The sequence below is a fragment of the Tiliqua scincoides genome, chromosome 6 (assembly GCF_035046505.1).
Source record: "Tiliqua scincoides isolate rTilSci1 chromosome 6, rTilSci1.hap2, whole genome shotgun sequence".
Taxonomy (NCBI): Eukaryota; Metazoa; Chordata; class Lepidosauria; order Squamata; family Scincidae; genus Tiliqua; species Tiliqua scincoides.
Window position 1 is genome coordinate 6,937,410 of NC_089826.1, and position 25,353 is coordinate 6,962,762.

Sequence of the window (25,353 nt, forward strand, 5' to 3'; positions counted from 1 at the left end):
TGTGTGTGTGTGTGTGTGAGAGAGAGAGAGAGAGAGAGAGAGAGAGAGAGAGAGTGTGCAGCTCTTAGGGGCCAAACCATTATTATTATTATTATTATTATTATTATTATTATTATTATTATTATTATTATTATTATTATTATTATTATTATTATGTTGTTGTTGTTGTTGTTGTTAATAATAATAATAATAATAATAATAATAATTGATTTGACCCTTTAGATAATAATAATTATTAATAAAAATAATATTGGTTTGACCCTTTAGATGATGATGATGATGATGATGATGATGATGATAATAATAATAATAATAATAATAATAATAATAATGTTTTGACCCTTTAGAGCTGTGCTCTAATATTATTAATAATATTATTAATAATAACAATGATATGACTACTAATATATTTATTCAGTCACGGATTTTCCATGTCACATGTAGTTTGCACCTAAACTGAAGCATGAACAGTATCCACTGTAGAAGAATCCCAGTAAGACATTTCAGTATAGGAAAAATGAACATGAAGCCAGTGTGTGGATCCCACTGGGTGATGGTGCTATGTTTGAGGGAGGTGTGCTGACTGATTCCATCTCCCAAGTTTGACCATTCCCCCCCCCCAGCCCTTTTGGAAGATGATGTGATCCCCAGAAAGCTGGAAGAACCAATGTTCCCCTCCCTGTTCCCGAGCTTTTCCTCCCCAAGTGGTCTGTGAATGGGCTGGTTTTTAGGTGGGCAAAGGTTGTCAAAACCTTTGTTTGTCTCTGGGAGAAGAGTTTTTTGGTTGCATAAATAGTCCTTGACCACTGAGTATATACCAGCCATATGACAGATTGTGAAATCCTTAGAGCAGTGTTTTCAACATTTTGTAAAGGCAGTTGAATGGGGGCCTGGTGCTAGTTTGGGAAGCTGAAGACACAAATACGAATTTTTTTTACCAACTTTTTAAGCCAAAGAATTCCTGGAGGGAGGGGGGTGTATTTAGAACCTCTGCCACAGCTGGACTACAAAACCCCCTTCTTTCAAACCCTGCCACTTCTTCCATCAGACAGCTGAGGGGATCATTTTATGATGTATGTAGAACATAATAAGATGATTGACTCTCTAAGGCAGGCATGGCCAACAAGTGGGCAACCCATGGGCCAAATCCAGACCCAGAGCAGCTTTCCCTGATTTCCATTAGCTCCCCTCCCCCAATTTGAACCAAGTTGTGGTGTTACAAATGTTACTAACACTCATTGAAGGGGTAAAACGTGATAAGATGCACATCAATTTCATATAAACTTGACATTGGGACAGTGCAACACAGAACACTGAAAGCTTATCTGCTTTCAAGTTTGCCTCTGCTAGTCATTCCCCAGTGGGCCTTGGGCAAGCTACCCAAGCTTCCTCTCAGTCCCATCTGCAATATGAAGATATTAATACCTACCTCGCAGGGTTGGTGCATTCACTGCACCAAGATGTCGTATGTTGTGATGGGCTTTACATGTTCAAGAAATGCTATACAAATGTTGAGCTTTAGTGTTGCTACATGGTGTTCATTCTGAAACATCAAAGAACAAGTGTCAGTCCTTTGTGTGTGTGTGTGTGTTTGAGAGAGAGAGAGAGAGAGAGAGAGAATCTAAATTTGTTGTATACTTTTTAAAGTGGGTCCTGGTTCTAGAAGGTTTAGGGAAGCACTACAACAGGTGAAGCTTTTACTGATTTTCACATGAAGAAAAGAAGCATGTTGAATTTCTGTTTATCATTCAACTGCTCGCTGCTTACAAGTGCTAAATCTGGTGGTAACTCTAGTAGCGTTATTGATTCTAGGGAATCTGCATGATGCCCTGCAGTTAATTGCCTTTCTGATGGCTGGATTTTTAAAAAGGCATTTTTAATGGCTGATGGACCGATAGTCTGGATCTCCCACCAGGTGCATTTACTGAGATACTGTTTGTCCGAGAGGTCTATTTTGATGACTCATCAGCTCCGTGTGCAACACCACAAAAAAATGTAATGCAATCCCAATGTTATCACAGCTGTGAGACAGTAATAAAGTGCTCACAAAATCAAGTGTCAACCAGGTGTTTTACAGAAATCAGATGAGTTGTGCTCTCTCTTGCTTGAGTGGTAGCCAAGAACAGAGTTTCCTCCAGTCAGCTGGCAGCCAATGTTCCAATTTAAGTCAATAAAGATTTTTTTAAGGGCTGCTTCTGAAGTTAATGTTTTCTTCTGCGGGAGATTGGGAGATTACCTTCCTCTCAAGAGTCCCAGTCTCTGTCAAGATAAGATAAGGAAGATATAGACATGCAGGCACACACCTTCCAGCACTTATTAGGACCAGTTTGTCCTAATACAAATGAAGTCAGTGCTCCCAGTTCAGAGTAGGAAATCTATTTAAACATAAGCATTACAAAAATTGTATGTGCAGTGAGGCTTCTACAAGCCAGCCTTTCACAAAGTACTAGATTACGTAAACAAGCCATCAAGGTTGATCATTAGAACCAGGATATATTGAGAATTGAGAATTGATATATTGAGAATTGCTCATATACACAGCGGCACAGAAGGCTGACCTTGTACTACAATAGATCAGGGGTGTTCCAGAACCTGACACAGAATTTGCTGAGTGGGTTTATGTCATGAATATGTGCAGTTCAGGCCTAGTAGCATTGCAAAGCCTGAACCAAAGTAACCCAGTAACACAGAAGGGGCTTGCATCCTAGCTGCAAGGAATTTACAACTCATGGAAGGCGATAAATGTAGCACCTCAGTAGTCAGAGAGGCACCCAGGAGTCTCCAGTGGGGAGGGGGAGAACTAGGGGGACTAGCATCCAGCCCCACTTCGAGAAGATTCTGTCCCCAAGAGTTCTGATTGGGCAGTTTGAAATGAGTACAGAGTCACCCCATCCTGGTAGCCGGGGAAGTATAAGAGCAGAGCCCAAAGGGGTGCCTTTGCCCTTTGTCTTCGTCTTTGGTCTTTGTCTTTTGGCGTGGGTGCACATCCTACCCCAGGCCAGGACCGTGTGGCCTCATAGGTAACTGAGGATCTACAAAAGAAGCTGACCCAGGTGAGCGTTAGGAAATAATAGGGATAGCCAGTTAGCTTTATTATTTTATGCTGATATGTTTCCTAGAAGTTTTTAGGCCTCTAGCATTTGCTGCCTTTTGTAACTTTTTGTAACCCTATGTACTTAATAAAGTAAAAATCCTTTTTACCATGTTGGTTCATTGTCTGTTGGGGACAAAGTTTCAGAATCCTGCCTAGCCGTTCAGCAAGCTACCAAAAAATCCTCATTGTGGACTAGAAACTTGAGGACTGAGACTTTAAGTAAAGAAAGTGCTCAGTGCCTACAAGGGATATAGTTAAGCCTAGAGGGTTTCAGTTTCCCTGGACTGAGGCACTGGCTCTTACAGGGTGGTGGCAGTACTACCGAACAGGGATCTTTGAGGGCTCTAGGGTTCAGAACCAACAACTCTGAGCACCCAAAACCCTGGGAGTGAGACCCAAGTGTACGACAGTTTAGCCTTTAATAAAGCAGGATACAGTCTGGCAAAAGGCCCTGTATTGCAAGAGTGGAATTGGAGATAGTATGAGGGGAAGCTGGAGACTGGAACCCTACTGAGATGCCATCAAAGACATTTAAGAAAAACAGCAGAAGCAAGAGATGGCTCATTTCAGCTGCTGCCAAGAGCGGGTCCAGCACACACAGAGTGGGAAACCTGCTCCTTCAAAGAGCATGCGTAGAGCACTTGATTATTTTCTTTTTCTTAAAAGAGAAAGGATGTAGCAATATGAGAATAGTCACAAGAACATAAGAACAGCCCCGCTGGATCAGGCCATAGGCCCATCTAGTCCAGCTTCCTGTATCTCACAGCGGCCCACCAAATGCCCCAGGGAGCACACCAGACAAGAGACCTCATCCTGGTGCCCTCCCTTGCATCTGGCTGGTTGATCTCCCTTGCATCTCCCTTGCAAGTCGAGCTGGTTGATCCCAGATTCTCTGGAGCAGAGAATCTCAGAGATTCTCGGAGCAGAGAATGTTAATCAGGTGGTAGTCTTCTCGCAGCAGTCGATGGGGCTGTGTAGAAAGAAAATTGGCTGTGAGTAAGCTTAGGTTGTCGCTCATTATTTTTCTCGTCTTGTATGTGTTATGTATGCCAATAGATGAACTGAGCTAGGGCAGAGCCTGGGGGACACCTACCCTGGGAGCTGCCCCACCTTTTCCATTTTGTCAGTTATTGCAGAGCTCAAAGCCTGAATGGAAGCCCTCTGTGTCAGTTCATAGTGAATCAAATATTAAATTTGTTTTGAACCATCTGAGGCTTGGTGATTGACAGCAGGCATTAAAACATAAGGAACGCTCATCTCTAGGCCTTGTTCTGTAGCAATCTGTTATTTAAACTTTGCTGCTGGATTCAGAACATGTTTCTCACAAGGCACATGCTCTGTAGCAGGTAATGTAAAAGTTACCATCAGATTCCCAGGGTCCCACTTGCCCTTAATCTAATGGCCGTGGCTGCAAGGTCCGTCCCACGCACCTTTGTACTAAATCAATACCACTTTGTAGGATTAGCTATTCATTAATAAATCCTCTAGTGCGTACTGTGGCGGCTTGAATCACAGTCATCATCGCTTTGAGATTTTGTAATAGAGGCACAGTGTGTTATTATTTTTTTAGGAGCTGAACTGCTTCTGGATGTTTTCTTGTCCCTAATGAGCAAAGGATTTATTGAATGCCTTCCGCTTCAAAAATGCACAGCAATAGCACCCCCTGCAGGTCCTTACTTGAATAGCAAATAGATTTCTAATTTAACTTTTTTTAATCAGTGATTTGTGCTCCGAAGACAGCAAGTAAGCGAAATGAAATTATAATGCCTTTTTTACTCAGGTAAAGCATATTTTGTGTTTATTGCTTTTCTAGCATCTCTGTCCCAAACTCCTTCCTTGTGGGACAGGTGCAAAACATATTTTGAAATCTGCTGTTGGAGTTCATCTTCTGATATGTTTGTAACAGATAGGAATTAGGTGTGATCTAAACTGCAGGTCATAAAGGAAGCTTGTGGTTTTAACTATCAAGACTGGCAGGCCATCCAGAGCTGTGTTTGTGTCCCATAAATTCTATAATCCTTTGAAAAGTCATGTGAACCTGCTGGGGTTGATAGTGAACTCTATGGAAGGGTGATGCTTTGAAAGCCTTCATCCTACTGTTTGACTTAAGCCTGCTGCTCTTCAACAGAGATCCTATATTTTCAGGCAGCATCACTTATGATTGACAATTTCACCTTTGCGCTGCCCAGACCATTTTTCCACCTCTAGTTTACAAGCAGAGATAGATTTTTCCATGAGAAATTCTCCTTCTTCCATCTAGAACGAAACATAGTTTTGTTTTCCAAATGTGGAGTGAGAGAGGAACAGGCTATAAGGATGCTAGGATTGTTACCACTTTCAGACTGAATGACCTTTATAAATCAAGAGGAGACAACAGAAACACTTTGGAAATGGAATCTCTCAGGGAGCCAGAACAAAAAGATTAGAGAGGTGGGATTGTCATAAAATTTATTTTCCCTTTGGTGTTCGTCAAGCCTCATATACCTGTCGGTAGTGATCATTTAAGTGGTAAGAAGCTGCCTTTAAGTCAAGACTTATGTCTCTCCAAAGGGATAAGCCATCATCCAGCACAGAAACAGTTTCTAAACAAGAATAAGCAGAATGCTTGAGGGAACCTTAAGCTCTGCCTCCATCAATCAGGCAACCTTGCAGGAAGTTGCAGAAGGGTGGAATAAATGGAGATTCATAGGCAGCTCTCTTAGAAAGATGGAGGAGCACATTTTTAGCCCATCCTCAACTCATGAAATGTGGTCTGTATGATACCATTAAAGATGGATAGGTTTTACATGTTCAGAATAATTATGTTGTGCAGCCTTCCTGCAACCTGGTTGGCCCAAAATCCTCTGATGATGATAAGCAACTGTGTCAGAGAGAAGAATCCTAATCTAGTCTCACTTTTGCTGTGCTGGTTTTCTGTGTTCAGACTTAAAAAAAATATATTGTGTGGATACCAAAATTAGTGGATACCAAAATCCAGTGGATACCAGGGTCCACTTTTAAATGCCTTGTAACAAGGTTAGACACTATACTGCATTTAGCCACTAGAGGGGGTGAATAATTCTCTTAGATTCCATCAGATTCCATTATTCACCCCAATCCAGTGGCTGAATGCAGTATAACATCTATATCAATGCATTCTGGGGTGACAAGAGCAAGAAACCCAGAAGTGGGTCTTAAAAGCTCCATAAAGCTTGCAACAGGTACGGTTTAACAGCGCAAAGGTAGGAAATGGGATTTTGGCGCTTTTCCCCCTTGTTTTGAGGCATTTAAAGGTGGACCCCGGTATCAGTAGTGAGTTAAATCAGTGGATGCCGAATCAGTGGATACCGAGGTCCCACCTACTACAAGGGGCATGGTAAATATTGCAGGTGCTGCCCCTCCTACTTGAATTGGAGCCATTCCAGGCAGCAATGTCTACTGGCTGCTGCTTGAGAAGCCCACCATATGGGCACCAGAGGGGACCATTTTGCCCAGTAGCTCCTCAAAACTTGGAACCGGCCTTGGTTGTGCATCTGCAATCAATGCATCTCTACAGAAGCCATCGTATTTAGTTCAATTTTCCCCAAAGAGGGAGGAGGGAGAATGGGGATCGAGACTGTTAAGCAACTGAGCTCTGAAATCCTGTACTGGCCAATTTTAGCATCTGCTAAGAGAAATTAGTCAAATGGAATGAATAAGGGGAAATTAAGGAGGCCTTGGCCAACCACTGCCTCCAACTTTCACTGAATCCCAGTCTCCATTTTTGCATAAAAGAAGGTTCAAAATCATGTTCATTTTGTTTCGGGGTGTTTGATATAGTTTACTGACTTGCCACTCCTCTCGTTTTGCTTTTCAGGGCGGGATTATATGCAGGAAAAAATCTGTCAAGAGTTCAACAACCTGGGCAAAGATGACTTCCGCGTGTTGTACGTATTAGTCCCCATTCACACCCCTGTGTTCCATCGGAGTTGCTGGCACTCAGGGAACTGGCTGAAATTCAGAGACCCCAGCCATAAAGACGATGGTTGAATACCTGATTGAGATGACGGAACATCTAACTGTTCCTTCAAGCAGGACTGCTAACTTTTGGTTTTGTAAATGCTGGTGGTGGAGGGCAGGGAGGTAGACATGGTTCCAGTGAAGAACCTGGTGGATTATGGGTGATGCTTGAAGGAATTGGTAGAATATTTCGGGGATTTCCACCTCTGTTCCCCAGAATATACTGCATGCTTTATCGCTGAAGTCAGTGGATATAAAATAACACAGAAAGTACACTGAAGCTGTGAAAAACAGAATGAGATGACTTGGGCTATAAGCTGCTGATTCCAAATCTAAGAGAGAGACAGAATGCTATGTGGCCGATCAATGGAATAAAAGATCATCAATATTCCTTCCAGGCCAATCCTACCTAACCCCTTGTGAGCCGATGAAGTCACACTAATGGGGTGGGTACTGCATCTCATGGGGATTTCAAGTCACAAAGACACCCCCCCCCTCAAGTTTAGGGAAGCTTTGTTTTCTTGCCCAGAATAAGCCGTCACTACCCTGCTGGATCTACAAGTCCGTGTGGACCTGGGAGAGTGAATCAAGGCCAGGAAGGGGGGTGAATATCAGTGACACCACCTCCAGCAATACTGTCCCCTTCCCAGCCTTGATCTGTCCTCCTCCCAGTCTCCTACGTGCTCCCCTCCCTGCCCCATTCTGTCCACTCCCTGCCTCCCATCCAACTCCTGCACTGACGTATCTCCACGGGGATACACCAGGTGGCCACTGGCATATAGACCTGAACTTGCAGAGATGGCCAGTCTGCACTATATGGCATGACGCATTTTGCAACAGCCATAAAGGACCTTAAACAGGAACAGGTAGGAGACTGGGGTACGGAGGAGGGCAGATCGAGGCTGGGAAGGCTAGTTTGCCAGTTGGAAGGCTCGCGCTGCCAGCATAAGGCCCTGTTAGGATCGGGCCATTCTTTGGGACTCGAGATTTGTTCTTATTTAACGTATGGCTGAAACACAAATCCTTTCTGTTTAAGGAGATTTGAAAAGGCAGGTCAGAATGGCTGCTGGGAATATTGCAATGCCTCACTGACTTCCCTTTATTCGCAGAGCCATTGTCCACAACAGCAAAAAGTACTCCGGTGCCACATTTGAGGAAATCATTAGTGTTGTCAACGAGATTGTCACCCTTGCAGAAAAGTGCTGCCCCGAAGGAGCCGACCCCGAGTGCTACAACACTGAGGTATGTTTCTTGATGTCTCCTTTGTGCTAAGTGTGTCATACGAGCCTGTGAAGCTGCCTTGTCAAGATTCAGACGGCCGGTCCTTCTACCTAGCACTGTCGGTTCCACCAGATAGTGTGGCTTTCCAGGGTTCGAGACAGGGGGACTTCCTGTATGCAAGGTAGGTGTTCCACCACTGAGCTATGGTCACTGAGGGATTCAGGATCCTGAGCGGGGGGGGGGGGGGGACCCTTGATATGACCCATCAGGGCTGTGCTCATGTTTGCATGTGATGGTGAGAGTGGTGAGATGGTGAGAATTCAGGCAAAAGTATAACTTGCACTTCTCCCTTTCTCCCACCCACCGACTCCAGTCCTTAGCTCTCTCCACCAAGTCCTGTGATGAAAACAATCCTTTCCCTAAACCTCCGGGAATAGCAGCCTGCTGTGCCGAGCAAGGCCTGGAACGGAAGCTCTGCCTGGCGGCCTTGAAACACCCCCCCAAAGAGTTCCCTACATATGTGGAGCTGTCCAACCCTGAGCTCTGTGAGGCCTACAGTAGAGACCCCCCGGCCTTCGTAGAGAAGTAAGTCGTACTGTCAACACTGTATCCGTTTCAATGGCTCCATTTTGCTCCCACTGCCTGGAATGGCTTCAAAGGGGAGGGGCCACTTGCATGCCGCAGGAAGGCTCCCTGCAAAACTTAGTGCTTTGCTCTAAGCTATGCCACTGCTTTGACGACTTACAAGGGAGAAGAGAACCCATTGGCACCAGTGGCAGCTGTTGCCCAAAATCCAAAAGCAACCACAGATGACCCACAGATTAGATCTGTTCCTAATCTATTTTTACTTAGCTAAATGGGCTGATATGCACTATATATGGTCTATCTTCTAGATTTCTCTATGAGTTCGCCACTGACTTTAGCCACACCCCGATTCTGGTCTTGATGGCTTCTGTAAAGAGCTTCCTCCACTCGCTGAATGTTTGCTGCAGAAAGTCTTCAGCAGAATCCACACCCTGCATCGTGAATGCGGTCAGTGCATCATTCTTCTCTCAACACCAGAGTATCATGTTTTCTTTGCAAAATTGCCTTTCCTTAGCTCTAGCCAGCTTGAAAGATCCCAGAATTCAAGTTTTAAGGCCAGGAAGTACCAAGCTAGGAGTACCAGGAAACTCCCTTGCAGAAGCAAAAATCCTTCTCCTCCAGAGGTTCCTTGCGCTAAAACAGCCTATGCTGATCCTGCCATTCACTCTTCAGTGGTACGGATTAGAAGTGCCATTCTAGATCTCATTGTGAGCAGTTCAGGAGCACCAAGAGATTTTCAGTAAATCTGAACAGCCTGATCTTGGAGCTGCCTGATCAAGACAGGCAGCCCGATCCTATTCCCCACCAGCCTACGCAGTGTGGCAGTGCTGATGAAGCATGCACTGCATGGCCAGGAGAGGTAAGTAAAAATCATTTGTATTTACCTCCCTGTAAGCCGCCTGGCTGTCTCCTTGGGGTCTCCTAAAGGGTCTCCTTGGACCCATTTCTAAGTCTGATAAGTCTCAGGGGGTATGTTGCGCTAGGGAAAGGGGATAGGATTCTGATATGCATGACTGATGCTGAGATCCATACCCTTCCGCCCTGTTCCTTGCAACTGACAAACAGACCTGTGTTGAATGTTTTAATCCATTCAGAGTTGTGGGCTTGGTGGGTTTTGCGACACTGTTGGCCCTTTCGCATTGGCCTAAGAGCATAAGAACAGCCTCACTGGATCAGGCCATAGGCCCATCTAGTCCAGCTTCCTGTATCTCACAGTGGCCCACCAAATGCTCCAGGGAGCACACCAGATAACAAGAGACCTGATAGGCCTCCTGGGAATTGTAGTTAAGAACATAAGCACAGCCCCACTGGATCAGGCCATAGGCCCATCTAGTCCAGCTTCCTGTATCTCACAGCGGCCCACCAAATGCCCCAGGGAGCACACCAGATAACAAGAGACCTGCAAGGCTTCCTGGGAATTGTAGTTAAGAACATAAGAACAGCCCCAATGGATCAGGTCATAGGCCCATCTAGTCCAGCTTCCTGTATCTCACAGTGGCCCACCAAATGCCCCAGGGAGCACACCAGATAACAAGAGACCTGCAAGGCCTCCTGGGAATTGTAGTTAAGAACATAAGAACAGCCCCACTGGCTCAGGCCATAGGCCCATCTAGTCCAGCTTCCTGTATCTCACAGCGGCCCACCAAATGCCCCAGGGAGCACACCAGATAACTAGAGACCTGCAAGGCCTCCTGGGAATTGTAGTTAAGAACATAAGAACAGCCCCACTGGATCAGGCCATAGGCCCATCTAGTCCAGCTTCCTGTAACTCACAGCGGCCCACCAAAGCCCCAGGGAGCACACCAGATAACAAGAGACCTGCAAGGCCTCCTGGGAATTGTAGTTAAGAACATAAGAACAGCCCCACTGGATCAGGCCATAGGCCCATCTAGTCCAGCTTCCTGTATCTCACAGCGGCCCACCAAATGCCCCAGGGAGCACACCAGATAACAAGAGACCTGCAAGGCCTCCTGGGAATTGTAGTTAAGAACAGCCCCACTGGATCAGGCCAAAGGCCCATCTAGTCCAGCTTCCTGTATCTCACAGCGGCCCACCAAATGCCCCAGGGAGCACACCAGATAACAAGAGACCGCATCCTGGTGCCCTCCCTTGCACCTGAAGTTGCTCCCCTCTTAAAGTACAAGTCACGCACTTCTTCTCAAAGTTAAATAATGAGCACTGTTCCTCTTATGTTGCAGAAACTGGGACGGAAGACTGTCTCAACCCTCACCTTTCTGTCCAACAAAGCATGCTCCCGATATGCTCTCCTGGGCAAAGAAAAAACCAAACTCAGGTACTCAAGAAAAGTGTTTGCGGCTTCCGCATTAATGGCAGATCAGATGTTCTTCAAATGTTCAATACCTGAATTGTGGGTCCTTCCTGTTCATTGCAAACACGGGGGAGGGGGAGATCTTTCAGGGTCTGAATAACCAGAGTTTAACAGCTTCTCATGGGATAAACATTGGTTTTGATATCATATCCAAGCATTCCTCTTTAAATCAAAGCTCCCCAAAACATGTTAGAGCAGGAAACTACATTTGTCCACCCAATGTGATTTCTTAGCTCCTTTTTCACATTTGTTCTTCATTGCAATTACATTCTGGTAGAATTTTTTTAAAAAAAGTACTGGTTAACAGCTGCTGTGGCAGGGAGCTGGGTATCTCTATAGTGTCGTATTTGATTCACAAGGTGGAAAGTATGACAATTGTTGGGGGAAAAACATGAAGATAGTCCAAACAGCAGAAGTCTACCCAAAGATTAGGACTCGGCGGGTACATGGGCCCCTTGGAGACAGAAATGAGAGGTCAGTTGATAGAACTGAACATTCAGAGGCATTTGTGCCAGGCAGGTCAGAACTCACAGGAGAAGGGGTTGGAGTGAGTTCACCTGAGAGGGGACCAGAGGTCTAGGGCAAGTGCAGTCCTCCCAATTAGCTGGGAGATGTTCTGCAAGAGGCCAGATAAAAAAAATAAGATCAGGACACAAGAACAGCATCTGCAGGAGCAAGGATGGTCCCCAGGTAGCAGGCAACTTGATCCTATAAATCCCAGGACCAGTTGGAGTCCTTATATCTCTGTCCCAGCCTGCACTGAGTTCTAAGGATTTGGCACTGAGGTGTGGGAATCTTATAGGACCCTGACCTGGCTTCTTGCTCTTTTATCTTTTTCTGGTCGTGTCCCGACACTTCTCTTGTCATCTTTGGCAAGATGTGATGAAAAATTACGAAGCTTTTGAAATACAGTATGGCAGTTTTTCAGACCGAGAGCTCAGAAAACACCTGTGTGCAATCTTGGGGTGGGCCATGAGTCTTTATCAGACAAAGCATGTTTCAGGACTGGGGTCACTACCAGGCTCCTGGAATTGCGAGACCATACTTCTTCACAATCTCTTTGGAACACCTTCCTTGGAGTCAGTCCCATTAGAAATTTGGGTTTCACTTGAGGTTCAAGTTCATCAGCGTTTTTTGAACTCTCCAGTTCAGTTCTGATTCAGACACGAACTAACAGCAAAATCCTGGGCACGCCTACTCAGACATTCAATGGGACTTACTCCTAGGTAAGTGTGCATAAGATTGCAGCTTTAAAGAAGTAGTTTAGTAACTGGTTCAGACACTTGGAACTGTATACAATCCATGTGGAATAATATTGAGCTGTTTTTGCTTGCAGTGTCATTACAAAAGGAATTCAGTCATAATGAGGGTCAGTGCTGTGTCCCCATTTGCCCCCACCAGCCCCCATTCATCCCTGGTCCCAACTTTGTGGGGGCTTAGCTCATAGGCAATAATGGACAGGCAGGCAGAGTTCTACCAGATCCATTACATATATGATAGGGGGAAAAGCAGGAAAATAAATGGCATAGCTGAGGCCTGAGTGTCTGATTACTGACCCACATTTTGAGATGGTTGCTACTTTTTGTGCTTAGGGGTCCAGTTCTGGTTAGGGTTCAAGGCAACCAGGAGTTTAGGTTCTGGCTCACTGAAAATAAAAATCTCTCTGTATTAGTTTTGGATCCCGATTCAGTTAAGTTCCTTAGCTGTCGTCAGAACACACTTAAAAAGGCCAGCCTCCCGGGAAACAAGGAGCTGAGATTTCCTAAACTCTTCCTTGTCTTGTGTGCCCATATCTAGCTACTTAGTAAGATACACCCAAAGAAGTCCTGATGCTTCCTTTGAGGATGTCTCCTTCCTGGCAGAAAATGCTACTGAAGTGCTCTCCATGTGCTGTGATTCAGTCACTGAAAACTGCATCCAGACGGAGGTCAGTGTTGCTGAGCAAAAGGATTTCCCCACATCAGCAGAGGTTGTAGTTTGTCTGAGTGCCGTTTGAGTAGGTGACCAGTAGTGATGGCACAACCTGCTTCACCCCAAATTCCATGCTCTCATGCATTACGTACCATGGTTTATGCCGGACTTCAGGTTGCAGGTTGCAGGGGAATCACTTTAGTCCAGCCATCTCCTTGACAGGCCAGTTTACTATATGCAGAAATTTATCAGGCTTTTTTTAAATACATGGGAGTATCAGGACTTGCCATGATGCAATCTAAAATGGCCATGGGGAGTAGCGCCCTTGGAGATACAGCAAAAGGACTAGCCCCCCAGCCCATCTGTCCACCTCCCCTTCCAGCCTGCCACTCCACTGGGGGCTTCGATCCTCTTCTGACTTGCTGAAAGCAGTGGCGTGGGGGGGGGTGCAGGCCACACCGGATGACACGCACGGGGGGTGGGGATGTGTTACACCACTACTGGCCAACATTTTTTAAATCTTGGTATTTTCAAATAATACCATCATGTTGCATATCAATTGATGCGTAATTTCATACAGAATGCAATGAAACAAACTGCGTTGAAATATCTCTATTCTATCAAAAGTAATAGCCAAGAAACCCGTGGCGGCGGGGCAATGCTGCATCACCATACCCACTGTATGGGAGGAGTGGTATCCATCATGGGGGTGACATACTGGCCTCCTTCACTAGATGATGCAGTACCCTAGTAATGCCACTGAGTCTTGGCAGCAGATTTTGGGATGGAAAAGTAGCAGGGAATGCTTCACTTTCTGTGCTGAAGCTTTGTCATTCTGGTTTCAATCCCATAAGAGTCAAAATGCATGTTGACCTATGTTTGGAACCATGTAGGAAGATGGGCCTTCCACTCAGGTGGACCAGAGGGTTATTTTTTGTGGATTTTATGGGAAATTTTGCCATCCTGCAAAAATCAGTATGGAAAACATCATTATTTGCTGCTTTCTTTCCAGGGGGCAAAGCACACTGATGAAATATGCAACAGGCTCTCCAGCAAAGATAAGAGAATTGCCGACTGTTGCCAGAGCCCTAGCCGCTTGACGACGTATATGTGCATATATTCACTCCCCTGGGCCCAATCCCCTCAGCTTCCTGATGTTCCAAACCCTTGTTTTAAAGCCCTCTGTGGTGAAGGTCGAGATCAAGAACTGGAACAGTAAGTGGATTCTGAGCCATCCCACCACCGCCCCAGCCCCCTCAAGTTGGGATGACGCCCTTGGGCTGTTCTCTGTTTATTACTCATGGCCAACATCTCCTGTAGTAGGACTCTCAATTACCAGGGCCAATTGCAAAGTTGACTTCCCCCTAAGCAGACATTTCAACCTACTTATTCCCCAATCTTCAGTCATCCTTACTCTGAGTACAAGAGGTTGGTGGACAAGGGCACTGCACCAAGTAGCTGTACCATTAGGAGAATTGGAGGGGGGGAGAACAGGGACACAGTCATAGATGCCGCTTGACAATGTTTATGTTCTAGACATTTTATCGTTCAGTGGAAGAACTCTAGCTGAATAACACGCTGATTACTGAACCATTTTTGTATGGTTGGCTTGGTTTCAGTTTAAGGGAACCAAGAAAGAGGTTCGTTCTTATTTCTGGTTCACTGGAAATAACTCTCCAACCCAGCTTTTGGGAAACTTTATCACTCACTGATCCGCAGGCCATAGCATAAGGCAGCTTGGGCCTATACACAGATAAGGAATACAAATCCTAATTTGCAGTTTGATTCATGACTTGTGGTGGATGCAAAAGGTAACCCATTCGGAGCTCTCTTGCTTCTATTGCAGACTTTTCTATAAAGGTGCTCAGAAATACACTCGTGCACCAGAAGTGCTTCTCTTTGCTGTCTATACCCAAGGCCTTCAGTTTTTGAACACCTGTTGTAGCGCTCAAGAACCCGAAGCTTGTTTTGCTGCACAGGTAAAAGACATTAATGCTCTGACTGCTTCTGCTACCCCATCTGCAGCTGGCTGGGGTACCAAATCTTTCAGATACTCTTAAAAATAGAGAGGTGCTGTGAGATGGATGGATGGATGGGTGGATAGGTGGGTGGATACTACAAGACCATATGTAGTGGTCTCATATGACATGACTAATTATCAAAGTTGTGGAAAGGGTCACACATGCAATAAAAAATAAGGTACTCAGACATTGAACAAATGAAGGAGGGGGCACAGGAGATGCTCCTCAATAGGGCCTCTGACCTATAGCTATTTTGTTTGTTTTCATTTCTTAAAAATGCATTTAAAAAACCACCTTTTGGTGCTAAACACCAAAATGCAATGTTTTGTGTTTTTATTCCAATATTTTAAGATATTTTCCAGAAATTAAAATAGATTACTTTTCCAAGAATCTACCTGCTGTCACTGTATGCCCTATATCACCTACCTAGTACCCTTCTATCACCTACCTATAACATTTTTAAAGCAATTGTAATTTATAATATAATTTATAGATTACAATTTATGATTTATAATAGAATTATAATTTATTAAAATGTGTCTTGGAATAAAAACACATAACACCACAATTTGCTATTTTAATCAAGAAATTGGGGGAGGGGGAATCACACACACACAAAAAAAACAACAACACCCCTACCCATAGCATATCTACACACCCAACTGTAAGAGTCATTCCCTCTCCCAAGGAACCCTGAAATTGTAATTCTATGAGCAGGAACCAGTGATTTCTGGCTGATTATGGAGCACTCTCAACAAATGACCCGTTCCCAATTAAATTGCCTTAAGGCCGATATATGCTACTCATGTAGATATGCCCCCCTTTGTCTCTCTCTCTCACACACACACACAAATGCACACACAGGCAGAAGCTGTGCTCTATGTTACGTCACATTTTGCAACACCCATAAAACACACTGCGCTCTAGGATACAAGTTCCAATTACGCAGCAGGCCGTACGACTGGGCTGTAGATTGCATAAAGAAATAATGAAAATATACTGCTGGCAACTCACCAGTTGTGTAATGTGTTGTGAAAAGGTTCTCTCTTTTTTTTTTTTTTTGCATCTCCTTACTTAATTTTCGAACTCCAGAGACCCCAAATGAGAGCTGCCATAACAGAATTGCTCACAAAAGGAAGTGAGCTGTGTAGTGATTACACCGATCACACATTCCTAGAATTCAAGAAAAGGTGAGTGCTAAACTTTTTAACAATTGCAAGCCATAAAACAAAATAAAATTGCCTACAATGACTGGTCCGGGGACAAGCATTTCTTCCCTAATCTCAGTTTTCCCCATCTGTATAACAGTGGGTTGCAGTGGGTTTAACAGTAGGGGCTGCGCACTATGTTATGCGCATGGGGGGGTTACACCACTACTAGCCATAATTTTTAGAATCTTGCTATTTTTGAATAATACCATCATGTTATATATCATTTGATGCGTAATGTCATGCAGAATGCAAAGAAAAAAACCACAATGAAATATCTCCATTGTATCAAATGTTATAGCCAAAAAACCAGAGGGGTAGGGCGATGGTGGAACACCACACCCACTGCCCAGGGCGTTGCCCTCGGTGTGACACGCTGGCTTCCCACACCGGATGACACAAACCCTTGTGATACACTGGTGGTTTGCTTCACCTTCATCTTCATGTGCAGGACCCTCTTGAGATGAACCACTGGCCATACCTCTGGTCGGTCAACTGTCTGTGAATTGAGACATAACAGCAAACCGCACTTGAAATGCGCTGTTTGAAATCTCAGTATGACGCTTTGTTGCAAAGTTGTGCAGCACATGGTATGATCTGGTGATGTGTACTTCCAATCTGGGCATCGTCTCCTTGCACGAGGGTGGTGGTTGTTTTTTTGCTTGACCTACAGACGAAGCATTTGCAACATGACTGTGTTTGACCACGATACAGGCTAAGGGAGAACTTTGCCAAGACGCTGCCCAATGCCAGTGAAGATGTCATTTCCGGGCTGGTTGAGCAAAGGGCCGGTTTTGCCTCCACCTGCTGCCTTCTGAACGCCCCTCCATCGTATTGTGGCTTGAATGTAAGCAGCAATCTCTACTTTGGGGGACTTGACTTGGAACTCCTGGTTCTGGGAAAAGGTAGCACCAGCAACACAGAGGAATGCCAAGGGAAGTTATCCAATTTAAAAGAGGCATGTTTCTAGTCCTGGTGGTTGTAAATGAGAACTTGAAAACACAGGCAATTTGAACTGCTCAGTGATTGGAAACGAAAAGGATCAGGAAGAGATTCAGCCCAATTCTGGGCAGTTAAAAGCATCTCTTGTGCTGGGGCTGTTGGCAGCCTTCAGTCTCGAAAGACTATGGGTATCACACTCTGAATGGTGGTTCTGGAACAGCATCTAGTGCGGCTGAAAAGGCCAGTTCGGGAGTGACAATCCCTTCCACACTGGGAGCAAGTGCAGTCTGTCCATGGTCTGTCTCCCTAGCTATGGGCCTTCCTTCTTTGCCTCTTTGCCTCAGACTGTTGGCCAAGTGTCTCTTCAAACTGAGAAAGGCCATGCTGCACAGCCTGCCTCCAAGCGGGCCGCTCAGAGGCCAGGGTTTCCCACTTGTTGAGGTCCACTCCTAAGGCCTTCAGATCCCTCTTGCAGATGTCCTTGCATCGCAGCTGTGGTCTACCTGTAGGGTGTTTTTCTTGCACGAGTTCTCCATAGAGGAGATCCTTTGGGATCCAGCCATCATCCTACATAAACACTAAAACAGTAAATAATTGCATATATGGGAGCTGTCCATCAGTTTGTAGCAGTAGTTGCGCATTTGTGGGGGGCCATTGATTAGAACAAATGAGTCTAGATCACGGAAATGAAACCATTCACACAGCAAACAAACCCGCAGCAAACACCCTCATACCTTGGAACCGAAATGCCTGCGGCCAGAGAGTTGGGCTGTTAGTACGAACCAATATTTACAAAGTCTATACTATAAGGAATACTTATGTACTACTGTTTAACCATAACAACAAAATTCACACAGTTGTTTACGTGGGCTTTCCATCCCAAATGGGCTCACTGTCTTGGAAAAAAAGACAAAAGAGATATCCGCAAACATTCACTGGAAAAGTGCGGTGTTGAAAAATATATCAAATTCGCCTAGGTACCCCCAAAACCAATGGGGTCTCATCTTAGTAGCCATTTCCTTTAGCCTTCCTCCCCAATCCCCTGCAGCTTACTGCCCTCTTGCCCCCACCCAATATTAAGTACTGCATTTGGGCTCAAGGTCAATTCAGCTCCTTAATGAACCTGCATGGTGGGACAAGATCCTTTCAGCTATCTGCATCTGGTTGCATGAATGCATGGAGTCTGTGTACTAGACATCTAGCACCTGGACCGGTACCAGAGTTCGGTGTTCTCAGCTGTGGGCAAAGGTGTTTTCCTGGTCCTGTGTTTGGCCACACTAAACAAGCTGATGTCAAAGCAATTCTTGAGTCTGGTGCAGCCCTGGTTTCAGAGTGTGTCCTTCACTGTGCTCTTTTGTGCAGGGCTGGGATTCCTGCTGCAGCCATCATAATATAAGCAAAAGAGATCTGAAAGCCATCACTCAATCAATATTTCTCCTCATTTTCAGATTAAAACCGGAATTGGTCACACATGTGCTCAAGATGAGCCTTGCATACTGAACTAGCTGCGGGAATATTATATACATTTAAAAAAAAAAAACAGGTATGTGAGATATTACTGAGACTCTTGTGTCTGTGTGTTGTCATGCTAGAACATATGTGAAGAGGCTGGAGGCTGAGAATGCAGCTGTTCTCTATACAGAATTCTCTACAAAGAATTCTGCAACATCTGGATTTTGCAACATCTGGATTACTTTAAGGGGCAACCCTCCCCAGCCCCCTTGTTCACAGTTCCTCAAATCATTGAAGAGGAAAGAAAAAGGAAGATAGGTCTAGTACAGTATCCATGAAAGTGAAATCAAGTTGCGTGTTCAAAGAACCATCAGGCAGTAGTGTAGCAAGGGCAAGGCTGCACCCAGGGTGTCAAACACACCACTGAGCTGCTGGTAGACCTGGCCTCGCATAGGGATCTCGATGAGGAGGCCAGCTCTACCCTTTGCTTTGAGCAGCTGCTTGAAGGGTAGATCTGGTCTTCACCTTGAGTTCCCCTGTTGGAGGCCAGGTCTACCGGCTTCTCGAAGCAAAGCGTAGACCTGGCCTCCAGCAGGTGATCTCAAGGTGGAGGCCAGGTCTACCCTTCACTTCGAGCCGCCCATCCCAGACGACCCCTAGCTACGCCACTACCATCATGAGCTAGGGATGAACCGGAGGCATCTGGTTGGCCACTGTGGAGGGAAACATATTGGGTTTAATGGTCTGCTCCAACAGCGACTCCAACTCTTCTGAGGTTCTTAAGGTCCCAAGGGTTTTCTATAGGTTTGGCAAAAAAAAAACACTGCAATCCCACAGCACAATCTTGTGGTTGGCAACCTTTAGTCTTGAAAGACTATGGTATAAGCCTTACAGCACCCAGTATTCCCAGTCGGTCTCCCATCCAAGTACTAACCAGGCCTGACCCTGCTTAGCTTCCAAGATCAGACAAGATCGGGCATGTGCAGGGTAACAGTTGCTGCATAATCTTGTAGACAAGAAAAGCACCTGTTTTTCTCTTTGGCTATATTTCATTGTCAGCTTCCTTTGTCTGGACAGTTGAGTTTGGAAGGGTGACACCTACCCTATAACAGTGTTTAAAATCACAAAGGTACTTCAATATTAGAAGCATGCATTAATCCTTAAATTCTGTGATGCCCCTCCATTCAGCCACAGCATTCCTGGCAGTAAGAAGAAAACAAAGAGGCTCTCTAAGATATATGTCATTATCTGAAGACAGTGATTTTCAACCTTTTTCATCTCATGGCGCACTGACAAGGCACTAAAATGGTCAAGGCACATCACCAGGTTTTGGACAATTGACAAGGCACACCATGCTGCCAGTGGGGGGCTCACATCTCCCATTGGCCCTATTCATAAATGACCTTACCCCAAATTCCTGTGGCACACCTGTGGACGGCTCGCGGCACACCAGTGTGCCACAGCACAGTGGTTGAAAATGTCTGATCTAAGAGATAATGACACTAGCATAATGACATTGAGGAGGTACTTAATTATTCTCCATTGGCCAACAATCAAGTGAACACGTGAATCTGCTTTGTTCTAAGGGGTGCGAACCACCTCCCTTCCACGGTGGGTTGTGACATGATGCTCGATGTTATGACATTCCTGGGAGCCCCCAGAAGCCACTTCTGGTCATATTGGGTCCATTGGCTTTTGTGCGCCCCAGAAAGCGTGCATAAGCAAACAGGAAGTAACCAGATGAGGCTGGCACAAACCAAAAGTTGCTCCGTCACTTCCTCAAGGCATTCTGAGGCTCATGGAGGCCAAAGGAGCTGGTCATGGCCCAGTGGGACCTGGAAGTGGCCTCTGAGGCTTTGGGGACTGAAGTTGGGAGTCCTTGGATGCAAAGCAGGGGCTCTACCACAGCTAATCTCCCTGTGGATTAGCAGGAAGGTCAGAAGCCTAAGACCCAGCACCTATTTTAAATGCAGCATCACCTGTGTACCCATCCCGTAAGCCACAAGAGATGGGTAAGAGTTCTAGCATGTTGCCCTCTCTCATGTTAATATCACCAGTAGCTCTCTGTCACTGTCTCCCAGTTTATGCATGCGAATCAATTCATCTCTTCTGCCCTTTGTCATCTGTGCAGGTGCAGAGTGAAAAGGTTTGAGAGGCTGATCCCCCACACCTGTTGAGGCACCCGGGTGGCATTTTTTCTGGAGTCATCAGCATCATCTTTTTCTCTGTCGCCCTGGCACCCTTCCTAGTGGCTACAGCAATCTTAAAAAAAGACTATATTCACATTTCCATGGTTGTGATAATTAAATAGAGAAAGACATTCTATAGAAGTATAGCCATTGTAGATCATTTCATTCATTAAAGTCAAGTGCCCTAGAAAACATAGCTAACATTGTCAGTAGAACAGGAATACAATTGTTTTTCATCTTGTATCTATGCGTGGATTAAAAAACAGAATATAATCACTTTCGGATTTGTAGTAGTTGGCAACCTTCAGTCTCGAAAGACTCTGGTATCGCGCTCTGAATGGTGGTTCTGGAACAGCGTCTAGTGTGGCTGAAAAGGCCAGTTCGGGAGTGACAATCCCTTCCACACTGGGAGCAAGTGCAGTCTGTCCCTGGTCTGTCTCCCTGGCTATGGGCCTTCCTTCTTTGCCTCTTTGTCTCAGACTGTTGGCCAAGTGTCTCTTCAAACTGGGAAAGGCCATGCTGCACAGCCTGCCTCCAAGCGGGCCGCTCAGAGGCCAGGGTTTCCCACTTGTTGAGGTCCACTCCTAAGGCCTTCAGATCCCTCTTGCAGATGTCCTTGTATCGCAGCTGTGGTCTACCTGTAGTGCGCTTTCCTTGCACGAGTTCTCCATAGAGGAGATCCTTTGGGATTCGGCCATCATCCATTCTCACGACATGACCGAGCCAACACAGGCGTCTCTGTTTCAGCAGTGACTGATATTCATATAACTCATGATTTCTATAGCGGTTTTGTCACCGTGGGAGAGGTTCTTTACAACCAGTGTTCATTTTCATGAACACACCACCTAATTTGGCTGTTTTGCAGATCAGGGCACCGAGCCTAACGAAAACAATTATGGCACTAATCAGTGCTAGACTACAAATTCAGCACCGAGGCAATTTGGCAAAGTAAACATATTTTCACTTAGCCTTAAAAAACAAAAACAGATGTAGACCAGCAGGTTTCCTTGGATAGAGACACCATAAGTTAAATCCCCCCAACCTTCACAAAATGAAAATGGGAACACCCTTGTATACTTGCAACAACTCTAGTCTCTAGCATGCCCCTTCCACATTTTCTCTTCTGCTTCTTTTCCTCCCCCTCTTCCTTTGCAAATCCAGGGAGCAGGAAGAGAAGGAATAGCAGTGGAGGTGAATGGCAGACAGAGGTACTTGACCAGTCTGCTGCCTCAGTTGGCCTCATGTATAAGCCAGCATTAAATACGTGTGAGAGAGAACACTAATTATTTAAAACACACACACAATCCCTCTTAAAGGGAGAACAATTATTTACCAAGGACAGGATTATTTAGGACTATTGGAGCCCACTGAGTATACATACGCACTGTGTTGTGTGTGCGCACCCATTCACATGTGTATAATTGCATGTGTTCCTTACACATATAAGGGGATAAGAAGCCTAGCCAGCCACAAGTACATCATTTGGCATCTTCACAACCCTGTCAGGTAAGATAAGTGACTGGCGCAAGGTCAGCCCATGAGCTTGAGTGCTGAGAAGGGATTTGAACCCTACTGCCCCCAGTCTTAGGCCAGTGCTCTAACCACTACACCAGAGGGTCCTCTAGGACCCTGTATGCTCCCAAAATGTGAAAAGGAGTCCATTGTCTTTGAGAATGTATGCAATGTTTTCTCGTGCCAGTTGAATAGTCACACCCCGCCTCAAAATATCTAACATAGTTCTCACTGAGGCAGTAAATCTGTGGCTGGACAGTCCCATTTCATATTGCAGTTGGGGGCTCAAGTGACTGAATAGTCCTGCATACAAAAAAAATATGCTTATCTCTCTACCCACCAAAACTAGTACACTAAGAAGAAAGGTTCTAACTTCTTGTTTTTACTGACATGCTAGTTGTCTAGGTGCAGTGCTTTTGAGCAGTTTGGTGCCTGCGTTGTCTTGCCCGCTCCCCATCCTGATATATCCTCTTGTGGCTTTTCCTCCAGCAAAACCTAGGGGAAAAAATGAACTGCAGTGAATCAAGACAAGGGGAGTTTGCGCATCACAAACATGTACGTCTATCACTGGAACGATGCATTAACATTCTCACAGAAGTTGCAATTATATACCAAACTAATCTTGAAGACAAAATGTGCCTGCTTTTAGCCTGTAGATGGCAGTGTTGTACCACCTACCAACCAGAGCAGGGACCACAAACTTCTGTTCTCTAGCTTTTTTCCTGTTCTGTTTGGTGCAAGATGAAAGTATAGAGCAGTGTTTCTCAAGCAGTGGTACTTGAGGTGGTTTCTGGTGGTACTCGTGGGATCTGTGGACACCTGCCACCTAGCAGCCAGACCAGGAACACAGCTAACAGCAGTAGGAAGCTTGGCTTGGGGGGCAGAACTCCAAAGCATGTTTTTCTGTGCTCCAAAAAGCCCTCCCATCCACCCTGAGCCTCTTACTGGTGTTCATCACATTTCATATGGCCTCCCAACCTGGACGTAACTGGTGATTATGTCATCGCCAGTTATTTCCGGTGGTACTTTGAATAGGAGGAACATGTGAAGTGGCACGGCGGAGGATGAACCTTGAAAACCTATAGAGCCGCTCACCTAGTGCTCAATTTACAAGGGGGGGCAAGAGGGGACTCAACCCCACTGCCTTCTGTGATAGCCTCCTTAGCTGCTGGTTTTAGTAGGTTATATGGGGCATAATTTGGCTATAACTGGGGGAGGCAGGGGTTATACATCAAGAACCCCCTACATTCTCCCGCACAATTTGAGCACAGAATGAAATCAACTAATCCCCTCGTTCCAGACACCTTGATAGTCAGCATTTCAGCTCCATTAGTCTGTGTCTAAAAATGTAGATCTAAGCTCTCTCCCTGTCAGCTGGCCCTCCATATGCTGGGGGAAAAAAGCTGGGCTGGGCAGTCTAATATTTGCGCAGCTATCCAAAGTCATTTGTTTCCTAGCATCGTAAGATCAGATATGAGTGCCACCATCTTGAATTCTGACATGCGTGCCGTATTTGGCCATCATACATACATCAATATGCAGGAGTCCCAATTTTAAGTAGGGCTTCTGCTTAAAATGACCAGGGGAGCATCAACCTGGTGTCTTGTGAGGGGGGTCTCAGTTCATCATTGGTGGGTATTCACTTATAATTCATTATTATTATAATTATCACAATAATTCATCATTGGTGGGTATTCACTTATAATTATATTATCACAATAATTCACTCCTGAATGCATTGTGGCATCTGTTCACACATTCAAAGGTGAACCAGCTGTTGACATTTCTTAAAGTATAGTTTAATACTATACTTTCTGCTATTAAATATTACTATAGTTTAATACTGTAGTTTCTGCCAATATTCCTAGAAAAGTAGAAAAGTATTTAAGTGCACAGTGATGAACCAGGAAGTATCAAATCTCAGCTTGGATACAATATGCTTGTTTTGATCCCGCCATCAATTTACCATCTATGGCACTATCAGTGTGCATGGCATTTTACAGGCTATAAAAGCACAGGACCCTGCCTCAAGGAGCTTTCAATCTAACATAGACACTGGGGACTAACGCAGTTGACTGGGGAATCAACAGAGAAAGGGGAAGGAAGTGGAGGCCATTTTCTGATTTGGGGGGAAGCAGCTTGGCTCAGTTCTGATCCAGTCCAATGTTCAACTACCTTTAGAGTGTTGAACTCTAAAGTTCATGCACACCGAACATGCACAGGCTACGCATGTTCCACTGGGGAACCTATACAACTAGCACATGCATAGGGTCTATTCACAGCTTGGGAGAATGCATGAATTTGTGATCAGCAAGCACATGGATATCCCCATATATGCTGTCTAAAAATGGCTGTGTTAGTGGAGTTACTCCAAGACCACTGATGCTTGCTGTGCAAATAGGGGACTTACTTAAAAACAAAACATCCCTATTTTCATTTGGAAAACTGTAGAAGGGAAGAGATATCCTTAAACTGCCACATAGCGGGAGAGCAAATGAGAGGTGCAAAAATACATCTGTGATGTCACCAGGAGGTTGAAAATTACTTCTGCTGCTCTTAAGAAATCCACCCCACTCCGAGGGAAGATGCTTTAGCTATTTGTGGCGCAAAAGAGCTTGCTGGTGTCAGCGCCAGGAAGGAAGGCACAGAGGAGGGACTAATCCTCCGGCCCGCAAATGAGGTTACCCAGGGTTGATGCTGCCGTCGCCGCACATCACGGCGTGCATATGACACAGTTCAAAGCTCAAGGCTTTGAGAAAGTTCCAAATGACAGATTTCTTAAAGATTAAACCGGAGGGATCAGATAAATGTCAACCCCAAGGGGGGAAAAACAACCAAATCTGTGCAGCTAGCCAGTGGGGAAAGTGTCTGGGAAACAAGGCACCTGGTGCCTTTATTAAGTACTTAAAGC

The 25,353-nt window shown here is 45.2% G+C and overlaps 1 protein-coding gene and 1 pseudogene across 1 annotated transcript; one reads left to right on the forward strand and one right to left on the reverse strand.

Annotated features, from left to right (window-relative positions):
- The first annotated feature begins 6,446 nt into the window (after window positions 1–6,446).
- On the forward strand, window positions 6,447–20,893 carry GC (GC vitamin D binding protein). Its single transcript, XM_066632268.1, has 12 exons — window positions 6,447–6,462; window positions 6,930–6,999; window positions 8,182–8,314; window positions 8,667–8,878; window positions 9,187–9,325; window positions 11,077–11,171; window positions 13,005–13,143; window positions 14,140–14,333; window positions 14,965–15,097; window positions 16,232–16,329; window positions 17,062–17,194; window positions 20,873–20,893. The coding sequence occupies exons 1-12, from the start codon at window positions 6,447–6,449 to the stop codon at window positions 20,891–20,893; spliced, it is 1,383 nt and encodes a 460-aa protein (XP_066488365.1).
- LOC136656147 (5S ribosomal RNA) lies at window positions 19,627–19,746 on the reverse strand (annotated as a pseudogene).
- Window positions 20,894–25,353: the final 4,460 nt, after the last annotated feature.

Excerpts from the sequence above, each read along its gene's own strand:
- GC (XM_066632268.1), top strand. Across the intron at positions 7,000-8,181 it reads AAAGATGACTTCCGCGTGTT|AGCCATTGTCCACAACAGCA; the intron begins GTACGTATTAGT and ends CTTTATTCGCAG. Across the intron at positions 11,172-13,004 it reads AAAGAAAAAACCAAACTCAG|CTACTTAGTAAGATACACCC; the intron begins GTACTCAAGAAA and ends GCCCATATCTAG.